The sequence below is a fragment of the Pelobates fuscus genome, chromosome 1 (assembly GCF_036172605.1).
Source record: "Pelobates fuscus isolate aPelFus1 chromosome 1, aPelFus1.pri, whole genome shotgun sequence".
NCBI lineage: Eukaryota > Metazoa > Chordata > Amphibia > Anura > Pelobatidae > Pelobates > Pelobates fuscus.
This window is the reverse complement of record NC_086317.1, coordinates 264,863,679-264,885,929: the sequence shown is the minus strand read 5'-3', so window position 1 is coordinate 264,885,929 and position 22,251 is coordinate 264,863,679. Positions and strand designations below refer to the sequence as shown.

General features: G+C 42.4%; 1 protein-coding gene across 1 annotated transcript in view; it reads left to right on the top strand.

Moving 5' to 3' along the window:
* The window catches only part of LOC134565841 (multidrug and toxin extrusion protein 2-like), a 109,380-nt gene extending 87,673 nt beyond the window's left edge, over positions 1 to 21,707 (top strand). The window contains exons 14-17 of the mRNA XM_063425547.1: positions 5,167 to 5,299; positions 14,683 to 14,777; positions 16,342 to 16,387; positions 21,441 to 21,707. Of these exons, the coding sequence (XP_063281617.1) occupies positions 5,167 to 5,299; positions 14,683 to 14,777; positions 16,342 to 16,387; positions 21,441 to 21,652 (486 nt within the window). The 3' untranslated portion in view covers positions 21,653 to 21,707. The remainder of the gene's footprint in view (positions 1 to 5,166; positions 5,300 to 14,682; positions 14,778 to 16,341; positions 16,388 to 21,440) is intronic.
* Positions 21,708 to 22,251: the final 544 nt, after the last annotated feature.

The window sequence follows — 22,251 nt, the reverse complement described above, 5'->3', positions numbered from 1 at the left end:
CCTGGGCTAGTAAATTGTGTCATGAACGCACCCTACTTCAAGAGTGTGTGTGACGTAGTTGTGGTGGTGAAAGGATTAAAGTTCACTATTTGTCTGCACTAGACCGGAAATAATGACAAAATCCCCCTTTACACCACCCACACTTAAACATAATAGTATAACTATTACTATTTTAAAGCTGCCTCCACCAAGACAATTTATAAATGGGGTGCCTTCATCCCAGTCATGGCTCCCTGCTCTTCTGCCGGCGTGGCTGCACATAAAGATAACAGCCACGCCGATAGAGATGTTGTATACTTACCTTGGTTGCGGCAAACCGCTGCCCGATCTCCTTGCGTTCTGGTCCCCAGCAAGTACGACGTTCCTAGAGATGCCGGCCGCTGTGGTTCCAGTTTTAATAGGAAACTTACCTACTCCCACATCAAAGATGGCGCCAACATGCGTGCGACATCATGTCATAGATGGGCATGCATGTTTTGGGCTCAGAGGCCAAAGACAGCTAATTACAGCCTCAAGAGGGTTATTTAAACCCAAATTACATTTTGGTCAGTGCCCTGTCGTGGTTTCCACTAGCTAGTTATCCCAGAGTGAATTCCTGATCATGTTTTTCTGGTATTTGACTTTGGATTCATTTTGACTTCCCTGATTTCTGGTATCCTTGAGTTCCGGCTTTCCCCATCGTTGTGTCTCATTCTGTGTCCCTGACCTCGGCAAGTATACTGACTATTCTCTGGTACGTTAAGACCGGCCATTCTAAGATCTGGTAAGACGTTATCCTTAGTCTTTAGGTATTATACTATTCACCGTGGTGGATCACCTATAATCCTGACAGTCCCTCAGGTAAACGTAATAATAAAAACCCACCAAATACAATTTAGCACAATATTTAAAGGGACACTATAGTCACCCAGACCACTTCGGCTCAATGAAGTGGTCTGGGTGCCAGGTCCCCCAGGTTTTAACCCTTCAGATGTAAACATAGCAGTTTACATTGCAGGGTTAATCCAGTCTCTAGTGGCTGTCTTCCTGACAGCCGCTAGAGGCGCTTCTGCGACGCTGGAATGCGAAAATCGCATTCAGCGTGCAGAATGTCTATAGGAAAGCATTGAGAAATGCTTTCCTATGAACTGTTTGAATGCGCGCGCGGCTCTTGACGAGCATGCGCTTTCCGCTCCACTCGGGAGCTGATGTCGACGTGGGAGGAGAGGTCACCAGCGCCTAAGGAGCCCAGTGATGGATTAAAGTAAGTAGCTGAAGGGGTTTTAGCCCCTTCAGCATCAAGGGAGGGGGGCCTAAGGGTTATATAGTGTCAGGAAAGCGAGTTTGTTTTCCTGACACTATAGTGATCCTTTAAGGAATTGCAAAAATACTAATTAGTCTCTTCAGGTAACCTGATTTTTTTACCAGACAAAGGCAAAACTTAATAAAAGGAATATTTATTATGAGCAAAAAGAATAGTCATTCAATTGGTGCATTACAAAAAATAGATAATAAGCAAATTATTTACACCAACAACAGATAAAAACAAAATGGACAAAATAACAGAAGTTCTAAACACTTACTCACTTAGATTTTCAAAGTAAAACTTCTGCCCAGGGGGTGTCCAGCAAGGAAGATGGTGACTTACTCAAAATTAGATTTTGGCCCCAAGCAAGTACAATGCACACTTCAGTATCATTAGAGATATACCCTCTGGATTACCACGCCTCACCCAGAGGTGGAGTTAAGGCGTATCTATAGAGAATTAAGAGGAGGATGGGAGAATGGTATATAAGTTCAGTGGGGCAAAAAGAGCAGGGCATGAACCTGGATGATGAAGTAATGAGAAGAAAAGGGCTAGCTCTTGACCCAGAAGTATGGTGAAAGAATGATTTAAAATGTAACTTTTAATATAGAATATAGACAAAAAATAGAGTATAAGTGAATACAATCTTGGGTATTGTCACTAGATGGAGACAAAACGTAACCATGCCAAAAAAATAACATCAAAGAAAAAGGCACTTAGTGATCTATTCTATAGTGAATAGATCACCAAGTGTCTTTTTCTTTGATGCTATTTTTTTAGCATGGTTAAGTTTTGTCTCCATCTAGTGGCAATACCCAATATTGTATCCACTTATACCCTTTTCTCTCTATATTCTATATTAAAAGTTACGTTTTAAATCATTCTTTAATCATTCTTCTGGGTCAAGAGCTAGCCCTTTTCTTCTCATTACGTATCTATAGAGATCCTAAGTGACCACCCCCTTGTGTCCAGATCCACATCAATCCAAATGGAAACATTTGGCTCTATATTATCTTATGTACCTGCCCCAGAAATAATAATTGCATATAAGAATTTGTTATTTTCCCATTCTATAGATATGTCACACACCGTGACCCAATATGGCGGACCTCACAATTCCTTCCCCTATGGTCAAGTTACGCAAAGCATTTCAAATAAAACAAAAATTAGGCTTAATTATTATTCTGTGGGTAAATATTAAAGTTTCTTTCTTTTGGATATTATTTTTATTATTGCAATTTATATAGCGCCAACAGATTCGGTAGCGCTTTACAATATTATGAGAGTGGGGATTTAACTATAAATAGGACAACTAGAAGAAAATTTACAGGAACGATAGGTTGAAGAGGGCCCTGCTCAAACAAGCTTAGAGTCTATAGGAGGTGGGGTATAAAACACATTAGGACAGGAAATAGCAATCAAATAAGGTGGGAGAAAAGCAGAGCTGGAGAAGAGAGTAGAGTGCTGCCCTTTAGGAGAGAGCAAGAGACAGGTATGTGAGGTAAAGGTTAGTCTGGGAGGCCATAAGCTTTCCTAAAGAGATGGGTTTTAAGGCACCTCTTAAACGGTTGAAGACTAGGGGATAGTCTGATGGCGGTAGGCAGGCTATTCCATAGGAAGGGAGTGTACCCGCGAGAAGTCCTGCAAGCGTGAGTTGGCCGTACGGCTGCGAGCAGCGGACAGGAGAAGGTCATGGGCAGAACGGAGCGACCAAGAAGGGGCATACCTATAGATCTGTGATGAGATATAAGAGGGGCTATAATTGTTCAGTGCTTTATAGGTATGGGTTAGCACTTTGAATTGACTCCTATAGGATACAGAAAACCAATGTAAGAGCTGACAGAGGGGTGAGGTGTGAGAGGACCGACTAGAGAGGAAAATCAGTGTGGCGGCAGCATTCATTACAGACGGTAGAGGGGCAATACGGCTTTTGGGAAACCAATCAGGAGAGGGTTACAATCATCCATGCAGGAAATTACTAGAGCATGGACAAGCTTCTTGGTAACATCTTGTGTATGAAAGTGTTTTTAAGATGGAATCTACAGGATTTGGAGACTGGAGATTTGTGAGGCTCAAAGGTGAGGCCAGAGTCAAGTATGACGCCAAGACAGTGCGCTTGCAAGGATGGACTTATGTGGATACCACTACCTTGAAGGGAGAGCGAAAGAGGAAGATCAGTATTAGGAGGAGGAAAGACTAGGAGCTCAGTTTTAGAGAGATTGAGTTTCAGAAAGCAGGAGGACATCCAGTCAGAGATGGAAGATAGGCAAGCAGTAACACGTTGCAGGACGGCAGGGGAGAGGTCCGGGAGGAGAGATATATCTGAGTGTCATCAGCGTACAGGTGGTAGTGGAATCCAAAAGAGGTAATAAGTATGCCAAGAGAGGCTGTATAAAGAGAAAATAGAAGGGGACCAAGGACAGTGCTTTGAGGGACTCCAACTGAGACAGGACGAGGGGAGGAGGTAGCATTAGAAAAGGAGACACTGAATGAGCATTGGGAGAGATAAGAGGAAAACTTTGGGAGGAAAGAGTCACAGAGACCGAGTGATTGAAGAGTTTAAAGAAGGAGAGCATGATCAACGCTGTCGAAGGCAGCAGAGAGGTCAAGAAGAATTAGTATGAAGTAGTGGCCTTTGGATTTCTATAAATCGTTGCTTTTAAAAAAGGGTTGTTAGTAGCTTTCATAAGAGCAGTCTCAGTAGAGTGGAGAGGGAGGAAGCCAGATTGAAGAGGGTCAAGGAGAGAGTTGGAATTGAGGAAGTGAGACAAACAGGCATAGACAAGTCTTTCCAGAAGCTTTGAGGAAAAAGGGAGCAGGGATATGGGACGATAGTTAGAGGGGGGGGGACGGGTCAAGAGATGTATTCAGGATAAGTACTACAGTGGCATGTTTAAGGTCAGGAGGGACAACGCCAGAAGAGAGAGAGTAGTTGAAGATATGTGTTAAGGAAGGCACAAGACAAGGGGAGAGAGATCTGGTAAGGTGAGATGGGACAAGATTGAGCAGGCAAGTGCTGGGGCGAGAGGAAAGGAGAAGCGCAGCCACCTCTTGTTCAGTAGACGGGGAGAAAGTCTGAAGGGTAGGAAAGGCATGATCTCCGTGTGGTTGAGAAAGAGAACAGCAAGGTGAGGATAATTCTTTCCTTAGCTGTTCAATCTTGTTGGTAAAGTAGCATGCAAAGCTATTGGCTGTAAGGTTAGTTTGGGGGGTGGCCACAGCAGAGCGAATAAAAGAGTTAAAGGTGTCAAAGAGACACCTGGGATTGCGGGAGCATGAACTAGATATGATACTGGGACCGAAGGCTTGTTTTTTCTCTTTTCTTGAAAGCTAATGATCATTACCATATCAAAAGAAATCAACTCATCAATTAAAAGGTGCAGGCCAAATGGCTGAAAATACATTCAAGCTTTTTGCAGTGTAGAATCTCACACCTCACAGGATCCATCCATATGGTAAAACACTTTTTCACATTCCTATGCAATTTATGTTACCCCTTCTGTTATCTGACCTCTGTGGGGGTCCCAGCTTCAAAAGAGCAATTAAGGATGTAACCCTCCTGACCTTCCATACAATCAAACTAACCTCTTTTGACATTGACAAGACCATTTCTACCAGGCCGGCAGGTCATGAATGCACTACACAAATTACATTAAAGGCCAATATTTCAAAGTGCAATTATGAGTTATGCACCCTTGCTGTGACAAGTGAGTTAAATTCCTCCAGGCTGTCCAGCACAGCTCATGCAGATTATGTTAAATAGTATATCAACAGTATATTTAGTTAATGGAAAGAGATAGTTTGGCTGTGGGGATCAAAATGTCAATGTGATACATGAGAACATGGATTGCATTCAAATCAAATTAGTGTGTGGTCTTCAGTGTGTTTCAGGTGGAGTGCTTCGAGGAACAGGAAGACAGAAGTTAGGTGCCATTGTGTATGGTATTGGTTATTATGTGATTGGACTTCCAGTTGCCGGTGCCCTAATGTTTGCAGCCAAAGTGGGCATAAAAGGTAACCTAGATCAGAATATAATGCATTAACTAATTTCCATGTGTAAGGTTTATTCAACAGTTGCTGGTGATTTTGCTAGTTGGCAATCAAGTATTAAAGATATTAATTATGTGTATAGGCTTTTCTTGAAAATAATGTGAAGGTCTCTCACCAAGATGATAAATTCAATAAACATTGTAAACCTAAAAAAGCTGCCTGAAAGAAAGAAAGTAGGTTTTTAATTTCTGAACCAAATTGAGTATCATTTTGAGGCCTCACTGTGATCTTTCCCCTCAGATAGAGCTAAGATTGGTTAGCTAATGAACCAACTTAAAGGTAAAGCCTTAGTTTGGGCTAATCTGTTATGGGAGAGTAATAGGAGTATTGCACATAATTACAAGGAATTCCTTGCAGAATTAAAATTAACAGTTAAACCAGTTGATGCCTCCACTGTCTTAATGCATATCAAACAAGGAAATCGGTCTATCTCAGCTTATGCCATCGAATTTCGCACCTTGGCTTCTGAGGTAGACTGGATTAACAACAGATTATTATTGCTTTTAAAAAAGGATTATCCGAGAATATACTTGACAACATTTCTGTTAAAGATCTACCGAAAAAGTTTAATCAAATTTATTACTTTTGTGATGCAGATTGATAATAGTCTTAGGACCAGGGAAATTACTAGAAGCAGAACCAGACGTATGACCTTGACACTAGCACCTCGATTCTCCAAACCTGTTGTCCCAGCCCCGCCAGTTACGATCTGAACCCGAACCTATGCAACTAGGGGTTACTAGATTGTCAGAGGCAGAGAAACTGTATAGGAGAAGAGAGGGTCTATGCTTATATTGTGGTAAAAAAAAGAGAGATACTTGTTCTATACGCCCAGAAAACTTCCGCACCTAAGAACCTTAAGTGTGATGGATACGTCCTCTAGTAATAACCAAAGTAGATTTCTCCTTGACATTGTCACCCTTTGCAACAAGAAAGACTTTTCATGCAAAGCTCTGGCAGACTCAGGTGCAGCAGGTAACTTTATTGACATGTATTTTGTTAAAAAAACACTCTATACCTGTTAAGGAGAAATCTTCACCCTTGGGGGTTGAGGCTATTGGCGGGAGACCTCTCTCTCAACCAATAATTACCCATGAGACCTTGCCTATTTGTATCATTATAGGAGCATTGCATAAAGAATTCCTTACATTTCAGATAATTGATTCCCCTTCGTGTCCCATCATATTAGGATTCCCTTGGATCATCAAGCACAACCCTCATATTGACTGGACCAAAGGGGAAATACTCAAATGGGGTGCAGACTGTCATGAGGGTTGTATGTTACCTATTACTAAAAGAGTGGGCATCATTACTTTACCTACTATTACACCCACTACCCCTGAACTACCCAGGCAGTATCCCAATACTGGCTAGGGAAGTGGTTAGTAAAAGTCAAACTGATGTTCTATCTCCACCTAAATCATATGATTGTTCCATTGATCTGTTGCCCGGGACTATGCCTCCTATATATAGTAAAATCATGGAGGAGTACATCAGAGATGCCTTAAGTAAGGGTCCCATATGCAAATCATCCTCCCCTGGTGCAGGGTTCTTTTTCGTGTCTAAGAAGGATGGAGAATTACACACTTACATTGACTAAAGGGCATTAAACAAAATCACCATAAAAATGCCTCTCATTCCTCTTATCTCCGAATTGTTTGACAGACTCCAGGGTGCTAAGGTCTTTACCAAACTTGACCTCAGGAGTGCATACAATTTGATCAGGATTAAGAATGATCACGAGTGGAAAACGGTATTTAACACTAGAAATGGACACTATGAATATCTTGTTATGCCCTTCGGACTATGAAATGCCCCGGCCGTATTTCAGGACTTCATTAATGATGTATTAAGGGATTATATTTACTGCTAAACTATTTGTTAAACAATGTCATGTTAAACAATTATTACAAACTTTACTCAATAATGGTCTTTATTGTAAACTTGAAAATTGCATGTTTGATCAACTTGAAGTACAGTTTTTGGGGTATAAAATATCCGCCTCTGGTTTCCAAATGGATCCTCGCAAACTAGAGGCTGTTCTACATTCAAAGGTTCATTGGGTTCTCCAATTATTACAGGAGATTTATAAAAGGCTTCTCTTCAGTAATAGCCCCCATCACCAATATGACACGCAAGGGGGCTAATTGTAATATATGGTCCAAAGAAGCTTTTGTACTTCTCACATTTTTTTTGCTTCTGAAGACATATTGAGACATCCTGACACTAGCAAAGCTTTCATACTTGAAGTGATGCTTCCAAAACAGGGGTCGGGCTGTCCATTCTCAGAGAGAGAGCCAGGATACCCCTTTGCATCCTTGTGGTTACTTCTCCAGAAAGTTGTCTCCAGCTGAGCGTAATTATGACATAGGTAACAGAGAACTGTTGGCCATTATATTGGCACTCAAGGAATGGCAACAATTTTTGGAGGGTCCCAAAGACCCCCTGCTAATCATAACCGATCACAAGAATATGGCCTATATTAGTGATGCCAAACGTCTGTCTTCTAGACAAGCTAGATGATCTCTATTCTTGTCCCACTTTAACTTTGCTATTACTTACAGACCTGTCCATAAAAATTTTAAAGCTGATGCCTTATCTAGGCAATTTGACAAAGAATCAGAACTAGAACAAGCAACGTCACCCATTGTTCCTCCTGAGTGTATCATAGCATCCACTATCCTTTCCTTTTCATCACCATTGCTTTGTGATATCATGGCGGCTCAGTAAACCTCTAGATAAATTGTTTATTCCATTACATGACAGGAAAGAGGTGTTGAAAGTATTCCACAACAATGTAACTGCTGGGCATCAGGGTATTAATAAGACTGTATCTGCTATTTCCAGATCATTTTGGTGGGAGTCACTCAGAAGGGATATTAATGATTATGTAGAAGCATGTTCTGTTTGTGCAGTCTTTAAAGTTCCACACACACTCCCATGTGGATTATTACATCCACTTCCTATACCCAGTGTTCCATGGTCTCATCTATCTATGGATTTCATTGTTGATCTACCTAGTTCTAATGGTTAGACCACCATCCTTATGGTAGTTGACCGCTTTTCCAAAATGGCAAATTTAATTCCACTCAAAAAATTGCCATCTTCTCAGGATCTGGTTTCCATATTTATACGCGACATTGTCAGACTTCATGGGATCTAGTAATGAATATTACTAGACTCATAACTCTCAATCAACCAATCAGGACAATAGGTCCCCCCCTTATTCTAATTTACGGCCCCCACCCGCCGCTCAGGGGTTGGGGGCCCGGGGGGGAGGACAATAGTTCCCACCCCTTATTCTAATTTAGGGTCCCCACGCACCGCTCAGGGCTTGTGGCTGGTAGGAGGAAAATAGGTGTGACCCCCTTATTCTACTTTAGGGCCCCGACCCGCCGCTGAGGAGGGGAGGCCGGGGGGAGGACAATAGGTCCCCCCAGAAGTAATTTAGGGCCCCCACCCGCCGCTCAGAGGTGGGGGCTAGGGGGAAGGACAATACAATAGGTCCTCAACTGCCGCTCAGGGGTGGGGGCCAGGGGGTAGGACAATAGGTCGTCCCCCCCTTATTCTGATTTAGGGCCCCCACCTGCCACTCAGGGGTGGGGCCCGGGGGGAGGACAATATGCCCTCCCCCCCACCCCCCGTTTTTCTGATTCAGGGGTGAGGGCCGGAGGGACACAATAGTTTCCCCCATTGTCATCCAGGGCCCCCACCCACCGCTCCGTGGTGGGGGCCAGGGGGTACGCTAGGTCCCCCCATCATTTTAATAGCCCCCACTGGCGTGACACGGTTGGGGGTTTGGGAGGGGGGATACTGTGTTTTTTGTTTTTTAACAGTGAGCAGCCACAGGCTGCTAACTGTTTACTAGACATGCCCCTACTCGCAGTATAATTTTTACTTAGTATTAGTAAATTTGGTAGATAGCTGCCTGATACCATGGGAATTAGGGAGTTATCTACTTACTTACTCATTCCCATCCATTGACTGGCTAAGTAACTTACATTTTATATGAACGTGTTACTTGATTGTTGTAAGTGTTGCAAATGCTTACAGTTGAATCCTGGCTATGTTTATATACTTCATTTGAAACTGGTATACAGTGTAACATTCTTCATTCTTCCACTGGGTATATTAGTACTTCGGAACTTCAGCAAATTCGTCAACTTCGGCTATTCGGACATTCGGAAGTATCCGAATGACCGAATTGCCCGAAATTCGGCCGAATTGACATTCGGAACTAAATGAATTACACATATCTAGTAATGAAAAAAAGGGGAAGAATTGAGTGCCCTAGTAGAAGATAAATTGTAACCTTTATTATTTCACAATAAAACTAGGTTGATAGAATAAAATAAAAAAAAGTTATATTTTGTAACCACAGTGCATTTAGTGCTCAAAGTGATGGTTAAAAAGCAAGGTATACATTTGCTACGTGAGTTAGCCTGCCGAGTTTCTAAATCTCAATGGTAAGTCAATTGCAGTAAATGTATCAGTATACCTCTAGTAATGTAACGGCTACAATCGTTATTGTTATAAATGCCTGAGGTTGTAAGTGTATCAATGTATAATTGTAGGGTTCCGTGGACACAGTTGTTATTATTCATGGACAGACATTATATCTGGATTAAGCATGATAGATTTCTATCTATACTTTTTTAGTAAGGTCTGCTGCCTCTTGGTCTTATACCCTGTATAGGGTGAAATGACAAGTTCAGACAGAACCAAATAGTTGCTAAAGAATTAGTCCAAAATATCTAGCATTTGGGATCTTGATATAAAACCATAAGCTTGCGATCTAGTAATAAGGTAAACTATCTATCAAGATCACCGAGAGCCCCTTAGTGAAGATAGGAGCAGACAGTGATATGGTAGTACAAACAAAAGTTTATAGTTCAGAACCAGCGCTTATTTGTTTAAATTTTAATAAACCAATATATAGTTATTTTTAGTTAGCTGCTATACATTCCAGTGTTTCCTTACAATAACACCATAACAGAGATACAAAAAATAAAAGAAGAATGTAGCGCTCTAAAAGTTCAGAGATAGATAGATGTGTAGATTTCTCTAAAAGAAAATCAAACATAGTATAGATCATATAAAGTAAGATAGTGGATGTTAAATATAATGTGTATGCACTCACAAACGTAGAGCTATTAATCCAGCACTGGTTTGGATCACTTCTGGGTCCGTTTAGACGACCCACCCCTATTATCGATATATATCTTGTTCTGCAAGAAAGAGCAGAAGGTTTGAGCAGCTGCCTGCAGGACACTGAAACAAAATGAATGATGGAAAACGATATGATATGGTAGTCTGCTGCTAAAAAGGTCAATATGGGAGACACAAGTCTAGCTGCTATATTCACTTTAACTCCTGCACTGCCTAACAGAATGAGAGAAGGAAGGCAGGCTAATATGGTCTAACTATAGTAGTATCTGTGCCTTCTGGGGCACCTATCTGGATAGTCAGTCTTATTGAGATACTAAAGCTATAATGGCTATTACTACAGACCCATATCACACTAATAGATCTATAAAGAGTGACGATGCTCGGGATCATGGTTAAATTCACAAGCTTCAGATCTAGTAATTTGTTTAAATAAACTATCTACCAGAGCCCCTGACACGCTGCTTGATAACCACTTTCTGCTATACTTTTATGATGAGGAAAGGAATAATACCTCAAAGCGCTATTTTGCACACTAAACTCACAAGTGAGTTATTTTTTAGTTAACAATACAGTCTGTATTCACATTTCTGTATTTATTTAATGTCTCTGAGGTATTATTAAGTGAGGGTACTCATCTACTCAGTGGGGTGGGTTCCCCATAAATAGAAGTTGCACTGAGTGGAGGCACTGTGTCAAAACAAGATGTCCCAATCTCCCAACTATAGCAGAGGCTCAGGATCCCTGTCAGCGACAGAAGAAGGTGTAACTGCTGCTAACTATGGCTTGTTGCCAGGAGTAGGGCAAAAAAGAGTTACACAGTGCACGAGGGAGCAGAGCGGAACTGCAGAAAGGTTACTGCTCCCTCGGGCGCCGCCTCAATGCTCCCCTGCTTTAATGTTTCCTGTGCGGCTTAGCAATGGGCTGACAAATGCCAGGATGCCAGGCGAACTGTCTAGTCGCCATGGCGACCTGGAGCCTGGAATTTGTTGAGCCCTGTGTATGTATGTGTTTGTATATATATATATATATATATATATATATATATATTGTAACGGATCTCCCTGTACCCCAACTGGGTACCTCCGCCAAGTACCACTTCCTAGCTGGAACAGGGGACAAACCGCAGCACTTCTGCCCACAGTCACGGTGGCTTGACTGGAGCCCTGGAACCGCTCCTTACAAGGACTTTCCCCGTTGAATCCCCTGCAAGCTGGAACAGCAGACACAGTAGTAAATCTTTTTTCCCTCCAATAACAGGACGACACACAGTTTTGGAGTGTAAGCTGAAATAGATTTTAATGGTGCCACACTTGGCCTTTTATGCAAGCACCCAAGCAAGGTGTACGCCCACATGGACCTTGTTGGGGACAGGGACACAAACTTCCAAACCAATAACACATTTACAATGTAAGGCACTCCCACACAAGGCAAGCAATCCCTCCCCTCTGCTTGGGAGATAATTGGATCAGATACTGCATTAACCCCTTAAGGACCAAACTTCTGGAATAAAATGGAATCATGACGTGTCAGACATGTCATGTGTCCTTAAGGGGTTAATCCAATTATCTCCAGGCAGAAACACATTTCTAAAAAGTCCAAAAAGTACCCCAAAACACATGATATCCCCACAAATGTTACATCCCCTGATAGCCCTGATCTAGGTGACCAATATATCCAAAAATCACCCAGATCAGTTTAGGGGTTCAGAAATTCTATGGAAGTCATTTATTTGACCGACCGCATGGCCCCATACCCAAAACGGTTCCAGAGAATCAGGGATTGCGGTCGGTCTAGTTCAGTAGTTTGAAAACGAACAAATTAACGAACAGAGTCAAAGGTCTTACCCTGGAACTTGTTCCCTTCATCCAGACGAATGATCCCACCGAACAGTACTCTTCTAAACTGTATAAAACCGAACGCAGGCGATGATGGAAGTCCAGCGGTGTTTGGGAGTTTCTGTAGTCGATTTTAGTTCCAGGAGATTCATGCCCAAACACCGCTGCCTGGGTTCATGCGAACAAGATGGCCGCCACCTGGTGTCTATAGGAATTCAGGCCACCCAGACGAACAATTAGAACACTGTGGTGAGAAACGTTCCAAGTTTTTAATAGGTGTTAACAAGCTCCAGGATGGTCTCTGTTTGTGCGGTTGTTCGGTAAACAAACCATATAATCCCAATGGCACGAACAGAGACTTTTGCATTATTTTTCACAGGGTCCATAGTCTGTGGGCAGGAGGCTGGCAAGCAGGCTCCTCCAGGAAATCATGGCAAACTCAGGTAACAAGGGGAGTTTGTTACATATATATATACAAACACACATACATACACATATACAAATTTTATAACTGTCCCCCTACTTTTGTCCCTGGCCCCTTATGTGCTCTCCTAAGTATGAATCCTGGAGACGCCATTGAGCAAAAGGGACACAAGAATGCGCTGTAGGGACACTAGTGACACTAGTAACCACAACAAGACACTGTGCTTTGGACAGACTGGGATTTTATACGGTTGGAGGCGTGGCTATGCTAACCACGCCCTCAAAAGGTACGTGTGCTGAGCTCTATTGCTTATAGCTCTATTGCTTAGAGCTATTTTGACGTTGTGACAAGGGGCGGGCACACAGCGTCCGGCACCCATGAGGCTGACTGGAGCCTCATGCTGCGTGGAAGGGGCGGCTGGATCCCAGCGTCGGCAGATCGGTGGACCGCTAAGGTAAGTGCAAGACGGCTGACATGAATATAGACTTATTAATGAGAAAAGTATGTTTGACAAAATGGCATCTAAATAAAATCTAAATAAAATTGAAAGTCAAATGTTAAGTTAATAGACTTTTCCCAAAAGTTTGAGATTGACTTTGAATATCTGACAGTTCACACATTCATGAAAAACCTTGTCAGACTTGTATTTTATTTTATTTTATTTTATTTTATTTTTTTAATTCTTTATTTTATTTGTGCATGGAAAATCACATATAGCACACCCTGCCACAACAGCTAGAGCATGCAGAGTTAAACATAGATTTGTAATTAGGCAGTTGAAAAAACTTTGCACATTTTTTGCATTATTAACACTTGACACAGAGTTATATCCAGAACGATTACTAATAAAATAAGAAGCAGGCTTCACATAAGACAGGTTATAATATTAGTAGAGAGTATTGCAAGCTAGTTTTGATTAAACATGCTGAACTATGGATCTACACATGAGATCTGAGAAGGCATATGTTAGTATACCACTGGCCCTTGTCACCTAATATACAGCCCTGGCTAATTGTGGTAGAAGGAAAATATTATTGGTGCAATGTCGTGTGACTAACATATAAACAAGGTAAAACAATATAAAACAATGGAGCGTAATAATGGCACTGGGTTCCTGTTCAACCATATGTGTTAGATATCGAGCTAGGCTAGCTAATTTAGGAGCTGCTATGTGTGGCCTAGCGTGGCAAGAGGCCTGTGGCAGCACAGGGCCCTGTATTTGCCGCTAACCAATGCCCTTCAGTGGGTCTACACAGTCCCGATCAGTGAAATGTCCATTCAGGCAGGGGAGGTGCAAGGCTTTGTCTGTCCCTGGTGAGCTCAGGTGAGTGCAAGCTTGTGGTGTGGTGTTGGTCATAGCCTGGGACAGCGACCCTCCTCCTTGGTGCTTTGCCTTGTGATGTACAAGATCCCTCAAAGGGTGTGTGTTGTGCTGTTGGCGGTAGGGCACAGCCAGAATGAGTCGGCGGTGTCCAGCCAACCTCTTCGCTTTCATCGATGCTGTAATGATTCGCCTATTGGGCTGCAGCTGGATGTGGCACTTTAGGTGAGTCGGCTGTGCTGTAGTGCGTCTCCTCCTGTGGCAGCCTCAATGTGGGACGGCTACAGCTGGATTGCGGACTGTCCTCCGCTTCTTAGTGTGAGTCAGTGCTTGTGCGGCTGCCGAGGAACAGGAGACCCCGGTGGTGTGTGGTTGCCGTGTGGAGGTTACCCATCTATGGGCCCCGGTGCGCGCTTGTTTTGGTGCTTTGAATCAGCCGCTGGGGGTGCATAGCCTTGCATGCCAGCACTCCGTTGCCTCTCTTCTAGCTTGCGCCAGAATGCCTTCAATATTGCAGTCAGATTTGTATTGAATATTGATTCAATTTTTTTTTTGTAATACTATACTTTTATGTAACCTGTTTTTACTTTTTACACAGGCCTGTGGAGTGGAATGATCCTCTGTGGGATCTTCCTTTCTGTTTTTTTCACAGTATATCTCCTAAGAATAAATTGGAAGGATATCTCATTTGAGGTGAGCCTCCTGCATTCAAATTTGAATGTATCACTTTAAATGTGGCTTCTTTTTATTTGGAACAGCCTGCCTACCCTTATCAGCCTGCCTCTCCCCTAGTCTTCAATTGTGTAAGAAGTCCCTCAAAACACATCTGTTCAGAAATGCTTATTGACTCCCAGAGTAACTTATCTATACTTATCCTAATCTGTCTCTTGCTCTCCCAAAGAGCCATAGTCCACTCTCACCTCCAGCTCTGCTACCTTTCCACCTTGTTTGGTGGCTGTCACCCTTGCTGCCCTGTTGTGTATTTGTACCCCACCTCATCTAGACTGTAAGCTCGTTTCAGCAGTGTCCTCATCTACCTATTGTTCCTGTGTCACTGTGTAATTGTCTCATGTATTGTAAATTTCCCCCCCTTTCATAATATTGTAAAGTGCTGCGGAATTAGTTGGCACTGTATAAATACTACTACTAATAATAATAATAATAAAATGTATGCATCTACAACCTCTGCACATTACTCGTGCAACTTATTCATTTCTGCTGTCAGTGAAGACTTAAAAAATACCAATTTGCTCTAAAGGTAGCTGTGTATGGCACTTGCCTTGGGCATCACTTCCTTTGAACCAAGAGCATTGAAGGAGTGGCAAAATAGTGTAGGTAAGGACTTCTGTTCTAAAGCTAAAGCTAGGGAAAAAAAACATTTACTGAAGCTAAATAACTTAACTAAATACACAGAAAAAAATGACTATGCAACAAATATATATTTAATTAAACGTTCAAAGCTTAACCCCTTAAAGACACATGACATGTGTGACATGTCATGATTCCCTTTTATTCCAGAAGCTTGGTCCTTAAGGGGTTAAAGAGACACTATAGTCACCAAAATACTTTAGCTTAATGAAGCAGTTTTGATGTATAGATCATATATGTTAAGTCTCACTGCTCCCATCTGCCATTTAGGAATTAAATCACATTTGTTTCTGATTATGCAGCCCTAATCACACCTCCACTGGCTGAAAACAAAATGGTTTCACTTTCAATCAGATGTAACTTACTTTAGAAGTTTTTATCTTCTTCTATGTAAATTGAATTTGAATCACACACAGCAGCCTCCTGTATGGTGTAGCAAGCTATTAACAGAGCAGGAGATAAGACATTTTAAATTAAACAGAATTTGTAATAAAGGAAGTGTAAACATTAGATGATTCTTTACAGGAAATGTTTAAGAGGGCTGTGTAAGTCACATGCAGGAAGGTGTGACCAGGGCTGTAAAAAAAAACAGTGATTTAACTCCTGAAGTGAGCAGTGAGACTGAAGGGGCATGATGTATACACCAAAAAGTTGCTTTGGTGACTACAGTGTCCCGTTAACAGTAGTAACAGGCATTTTAGTAAGTTGCTAACCAGTAAAAAGTAGTGATAAACCTTGTAAACAAGCACCTGGATGTGAGCTTTGTCAGCCACATATATAGAAGACAGACCAAATAAAAAGTACAATAAAAAGTTTAAAAAATTCATTAAAAGAGTGCTAGTGTCTTTTTCATATCATATGCATATTTGTTGTATCTTTTTTTTTAAAGGCCCAACAACGAGCTGGAGTTGCCTATAAAGAAACATCTCCCTCAGGTATATATTCAAGCAGATCTATTGAATAAAATGTTTTCCTATTTACACTGTGTTAAAGCGTAAACAACAATCTTAATTTTATAACATGACAGGAGGCTTCATATTTGCTTAAGTCTCTCTTTACTAGAACTCCACAGCAGCACAGAAAAACAACCAATCAGAAAAAAAGTTAGGTACTATAAAACTCCCCTCCCCACACATTATTTCCTCTTTCTTTGCTGCCCCGCAGTCAGTAGAGTACCACTGCCTCCTGCTAATATTAGTTGGTGGCTTTGAGATTTATTGCTCATTTTATTGGGTTTTTTTTTCTGTGCATCTTATGCTTACCTAGATTTTTGTTAGACTGTATTTGGACTCATGGGGGGGTCCTTGTCAGACATACTGTGCCTTCATATTCCTTACTGTGCCTTACTGCCATATTTACATTAATGTGCCGTATATCAATGCTGTACCTTATTTTGCCTATTGTGCCTTCATTTAACCCCCCCCTTGCTATCTCCCGTTTTTAATTTTGGCGATTTGGCCGCTCGGAGGTCTCAGGAGGCTTGCCTCCTCCGAGCTCCGGGACCGCGGTGTGCAGGTCCGACGGTCCCGTGCGCGGTCTACCGGCCCTGGAGTGCTCATGAGTGGCGTGAGCACCCGACGGCCGGAACTACTTTCCCGCATGGCCCCTCTCCCGCGGCCGTCTCCCGAGACGGACCACGTGTGTCCGACCGGGTGGGGGAGGCTGAGCCTGGTCGCGGCCCCTTCCCCGTCGGATACTTACTTACCTTAGAGTATGCCTTTGCAGGTACTGCTCCTGCAAAGGCTTTCCTAATTATGTCATAAAGTTGAAATTTCAGGTGATAAGAGTAGCTTATATGCCCTGTAATTATGACCTTTGCGAACTGACCTATTAAAGTGAAGGCTTCCAAGCCATCAGTTATCAAGCCCTTGCCATCTGCATTATCATTTTATTAAAGTGACACAGGAGGTGTATAAATTTATATAGGTGGATGCAGATGTCAGACATGTCACCTTCCTTATGGCGACCTGGAAGGGCCCTGCCAGCCTACCTCAGGCTTTTGGAGCTTAGCTGCCCCCATGAAAACCCTGTGTGCCCTATAGAGGGCAATTTATTAGGGTGTTTCCCTATACATTGAACTCTGTACTGCATGGGGATTTCCCTGCAGCTGAGTTTTTTTGTGTGTGGCTGCCTGCAAGACTTAGGTGTCTACCAGTTGCCTGGTTTGGGGTTACTCCCATAGGTGCCAATGCCTGGAAGACCTTTTATGTTTTGAGGTAATTAACACCGATATACCCTGGGGACCTGCAAACACATCTGGAGACTCTACTCGAACACATTGGCCCTTACGGCGGTCGTACTAAACGCCGTGTATGCCTGCTCTGCCTGTGCCCTTGGATTGGCCTGCTTTGTCTATGCCCCTATGATTGGCCTTCTTTGTCTGTGCCCCTGTGATTGTCCTGCTCTGTCTGTGCCCCTATGATTGGCCTGCTCTGTCTGTGCCCCTATGATTGGCCTGCTCTGTCTGTCCCATATTGATAGACTGACATTAGTCTGTGCCTGAACCCCCTTTGGCCGCAGGCCTTATTGGACAGGGTTAGGGCCGCTAGGAACTGGCTGTCTAGAAACAGCTCCTGGGAGTGGCCTACCCTACAATTCCCTGTTGGATTTACACCTGAAGGTTGTACGGCTGATCGGGGAACCCCAGTTATTACAGGTGTGTAGGTTTTGGTATAACTGGCATTGTACCGAACAAGCAAGTGCAACCTGGTTATGTTTTTCACACTGTTTTGACACACTGACCAGACAGTTCTTTCCACTATCCAGGGTGACATGTGATTAGAGGCCTTCATAGAGCATACATGCACTGCCTTACTAGGACAATGGGAATGGGTAAGTCCCACATTCCCGGTCTGCAGAGACACTGTACGCTTTGGTCGGAAGACCAGGGTTCCCGGTCAATTTTGGGTTTCCTGGCGGTTAGCTATCCGGGGATGGGTGACAGATTTGTCCCTACTCCTCTGAGAACGTATCTGGAGAACACTATTCGGATATGGAGGACCCTCCTCCTATACACTAGGCCCCCCATGGGTGCCATCCTGGTTTTGATTTTCGCTTTACCGCCTATTCAGATACCGACAAGGAGGACGGTTTGGACTCTGTGGGGGAACCCTGCTTGAGGTCGAATCCCACTCGGACGTCACGTAGTCAGAACGCACCCTACCGCTGGAGTATTAACCAGGAATGGTGTCGGGTTCAGATCAGACTACCCTACGTTCTCAACCTGAACAACCCTGGCTTCAGGCGGGGGAAACTATACCCCTTGTTTTGCTATATCTATGCTCGGGAGTCAGCATCATTAGCGAAGGGATTTGTCATTTTACCTGCTATGAGTATCACGGGTCACTAGATGAAGACAGGGGATGTTCCTTTCTTAGGGATGCCTAGGCTTCAGGCCTTGAGTGTGAAGCCTGGGTCCCTTGACCTACGAACCACTCTTTTGTAGATAACAGATCCTGACTAGTTATGGATACAGAGTCTTAGAGGTCACAGGCTTTTGGTCAGGGCTGAGCCGGAACGGGATCGTACAGGAAGTTATTAGGATTATTTCACTTTCTCCCTAATCAGTCCACAGTCTCACGGACGGGGATCATGATCCAGAACTGCTTGCCAGGACCGATTCGTTTTTTCTCCAGCCCGCCTTCCTTTTGAACCATAGGGTCTAGCACCGTTTTGCTACACAAATTCAGTTTGGAACCAGGATAGAACATCCCTTGGGAGTACTTGGCCTACCACAGTCGCAGTTTCCGCAGTCCAATTGGAGTACGGAAAACACTTAGTAGTAGACTGATTTGGCCCGCACTTGGACCAGCGTAGTTAGTTCTTTCCTGGATAAGACCATTCGCCTGGTAGATCAGGAGGGAACGAATAGACACTTTTGATTTTGTGACAAATTGGTGATGGACTCAGACACCTTGCTGGAGGTTGGAGTTTGCCGTCAAGACCATACCACCGGGTGATTCTGACACGATCGGAGGAGCAATCTTCCGCATAGAGGGTTGAGACCTAGTGACAGTTTTTCCTCGCATTCCAAGCTCGCAAAGGATCTTCAGAACTTACGCCGCAGGAATGCGGTTATTAGGTTAACCTTGCGAGTCACATCCGCACATACGGTCTAACAGCGGACTGTGTGTTTTCAATGACTGGTGGTACATTGACAGCTGGCATCTTCATCGAGCTATCCACTGTCACTTCTTACTATTCAAGACCTATTTGGGTTTTTGCTCTAGTTTCTCCCGGAAGTGGTATCAGCAAAACAAACATCGTTGGATTTGTTGCTTGAGTGTTAAAACAGCAAATATGAAGCCTCCTGTCATGTTATAAAATTGTAGATTATGCTATCTTTAGTGTACATATAATCTTAATTTTATTAATGGCAGGAGGCAAATATTTCCCTCCCATTCTTAATCCCGCCTTTGTTTAACTTATAGTTTGGGTTCCTCAGGTAGGTTTGCAACTCTGCTTGTTGTCTCTGCTACCTCTCACTTATTCTTACGTCCGTTTTTCCTAGTAAGGGTTGGGATCTATGCATATTATGGTATTTCTGGTTGTCTCACTGGGTGCCTACATGTTTTGTTCAGCGTACATTTCATTGGCTAACCAACCTGTTTGATTCTATTTTTTTTTCTCATTTCAGCTTACAATCCATCAACGCTATCTGGTTTGACAGTTCGCCTCGGATGATGGACGTTGTTGTATTCATTATATCTAGGACTTTGTTTTGTCTCCATTATAATTTCTGCCATTTGTTCTGTTTTTGTCGCAGCTTGAAAGAGGAAATGATGTGTGGGGACGGGAGTTTTATAGTACCTAAAGGAACACTATAGTCACCTAAATTACTTTAGCTAAATAAAGCAGTTTTAGTGTATAGATCATTCCCCTGCAATTTCACTGCTCAATTCACTGTCATTTAGGAGTTAAATCACTTTGTTTCTGTTTATGCAGCCCTAGCCACAGGGGATAAGAAAATCTTAATTAAACAGAACTTGAAATAAAGAAAGCCTAAATAGGGCTCTCTTTACAGGAAGTGTTTATGGAAGGCTGTGCAAGTCACATGCAGGGAGGTGTCACTGAGGTTCATAAACAAAGGGATTTAACTCCTAAATGGCAGAGGATTGAGCAATGAGGCTGCAGGGGCATGTTCTATACACCAAAACTGCTTCATTAAGCTAAAAGCTAGCATAATCTACAATTGTGTGATTTGCAGTATCGATATGAAGCAAAAGTTTTACATGGGTATTTCCCATTTCTGTTGCTATGGAAAGCTGACAGAAACTGGATTGTCTGTGCCTTCAGCACTGTGTTGGGAAGCACTGTTCAGTGTCATTGGGTCACTTAAAAGGAGACTTCATAATTGTTTAGTTTTGCTAAAGGCTTTGCTGCTTATTGTAAGGTAAATCCACCTCCTTAGCCATGCCCTCTCTATTCACAAAGGAACTTCCTTATTAGATATAGTCTGAGTATGTACTCAGCTTAACCAATAAAATGCAATAAGTACATCAGTGTGAATATTAAGCCACATATTCTGGGCTCTTATCCATGTGCATTTATCCACAATATCACCCTGCATTTGTCACATTTCAGCACCATCTGCATTATATATGGTTTTTCTCTCTCTGTTTTGGATGTTTTATGATACTGTGAAGATTTTCACTTGCCCACACTTAGTACAGGGTAAGAATGGGAAGTCACAAGAAATTGCTAATTTAGGTCAAATTAACTATATTAAAAAATCCAGTTACGGTAGTTATGTTTCTATTCTGGCCTAGAATTAGCTAATTTTTTTTAAATTGTAGCACTAGCCCAGCTAGTTGAGTTTGAAAAATAACTCAGCTGATGTATACTCGCTTTCAGGGCCTAACGTCACTTACCTGCCAATAACTGTTAGTAAATAAGCCCTTTGAAAATCATTCATTTAAATATGTAAGTGCACATCTACCTATTAGAGCAGCTCAACATGGTAACTCTTTCTTTATCTCCTATTTGCAGTAACACAGAATACAACAAACACTATACAATTATCAGATGTCTCTATTGATTCTAAGCAAACTGGACAGGTGACATTGCAAGAAGAGCCTCCAGTCTACGGCAGCCGCCAAGCAAAGATAGACTTAATAATTCGCAGAGGACTTGCTCTCGCCTTGGGAGTGGTCGTGTTGCTCATAGGAGTTCTAGTCAAAGTCTGGACATCTAGCAACTAATTTAACAAGTTCAGTAAACTCGTTGGGAAGCAAAGTAAACCCACTGCTCAATCTATAGGTGCATTTGTAGCATGGACATAAAAGCAAATGCTAATTTTGTAATAATCCTCAAAACAAATATGGGAAACCGTTATAACAGAGTTTGTGGTAATGAATGACTGGGTGAGATAAGCGACGGGTGAGATATATACTGATATTTTACTATCAGCTTTATGCTAAGAATAAATGTCCAGAGTCATCAGGATGTAGAGGACATGCTGGTTTGCCATCCATTGCTAGTGGCCAAGTCCCAGACATTAGACATCTAGATCTGTTCCATAACCTAAATCCACAAAGGAGGCCAGAATCCAAATATGACATTACACTTTGGACTAAAAATGCTTATTGTGTAATAAAATTCATGATGGTAAATGTTTGCAATCTTTCTTTACTGTAGGCTCCTTTAATCATTTACAGGGTTACTCAATAAACATTGGATTTTGTGTTTTTTCTCATCTGAACCCTATACCTTATAGTATAGGATTTGGAAGATTCACAAATCATCGAAATTAACAAAATCCGATACTGAATGCATGCAGGGTGCTTCTTCGCAAATTATC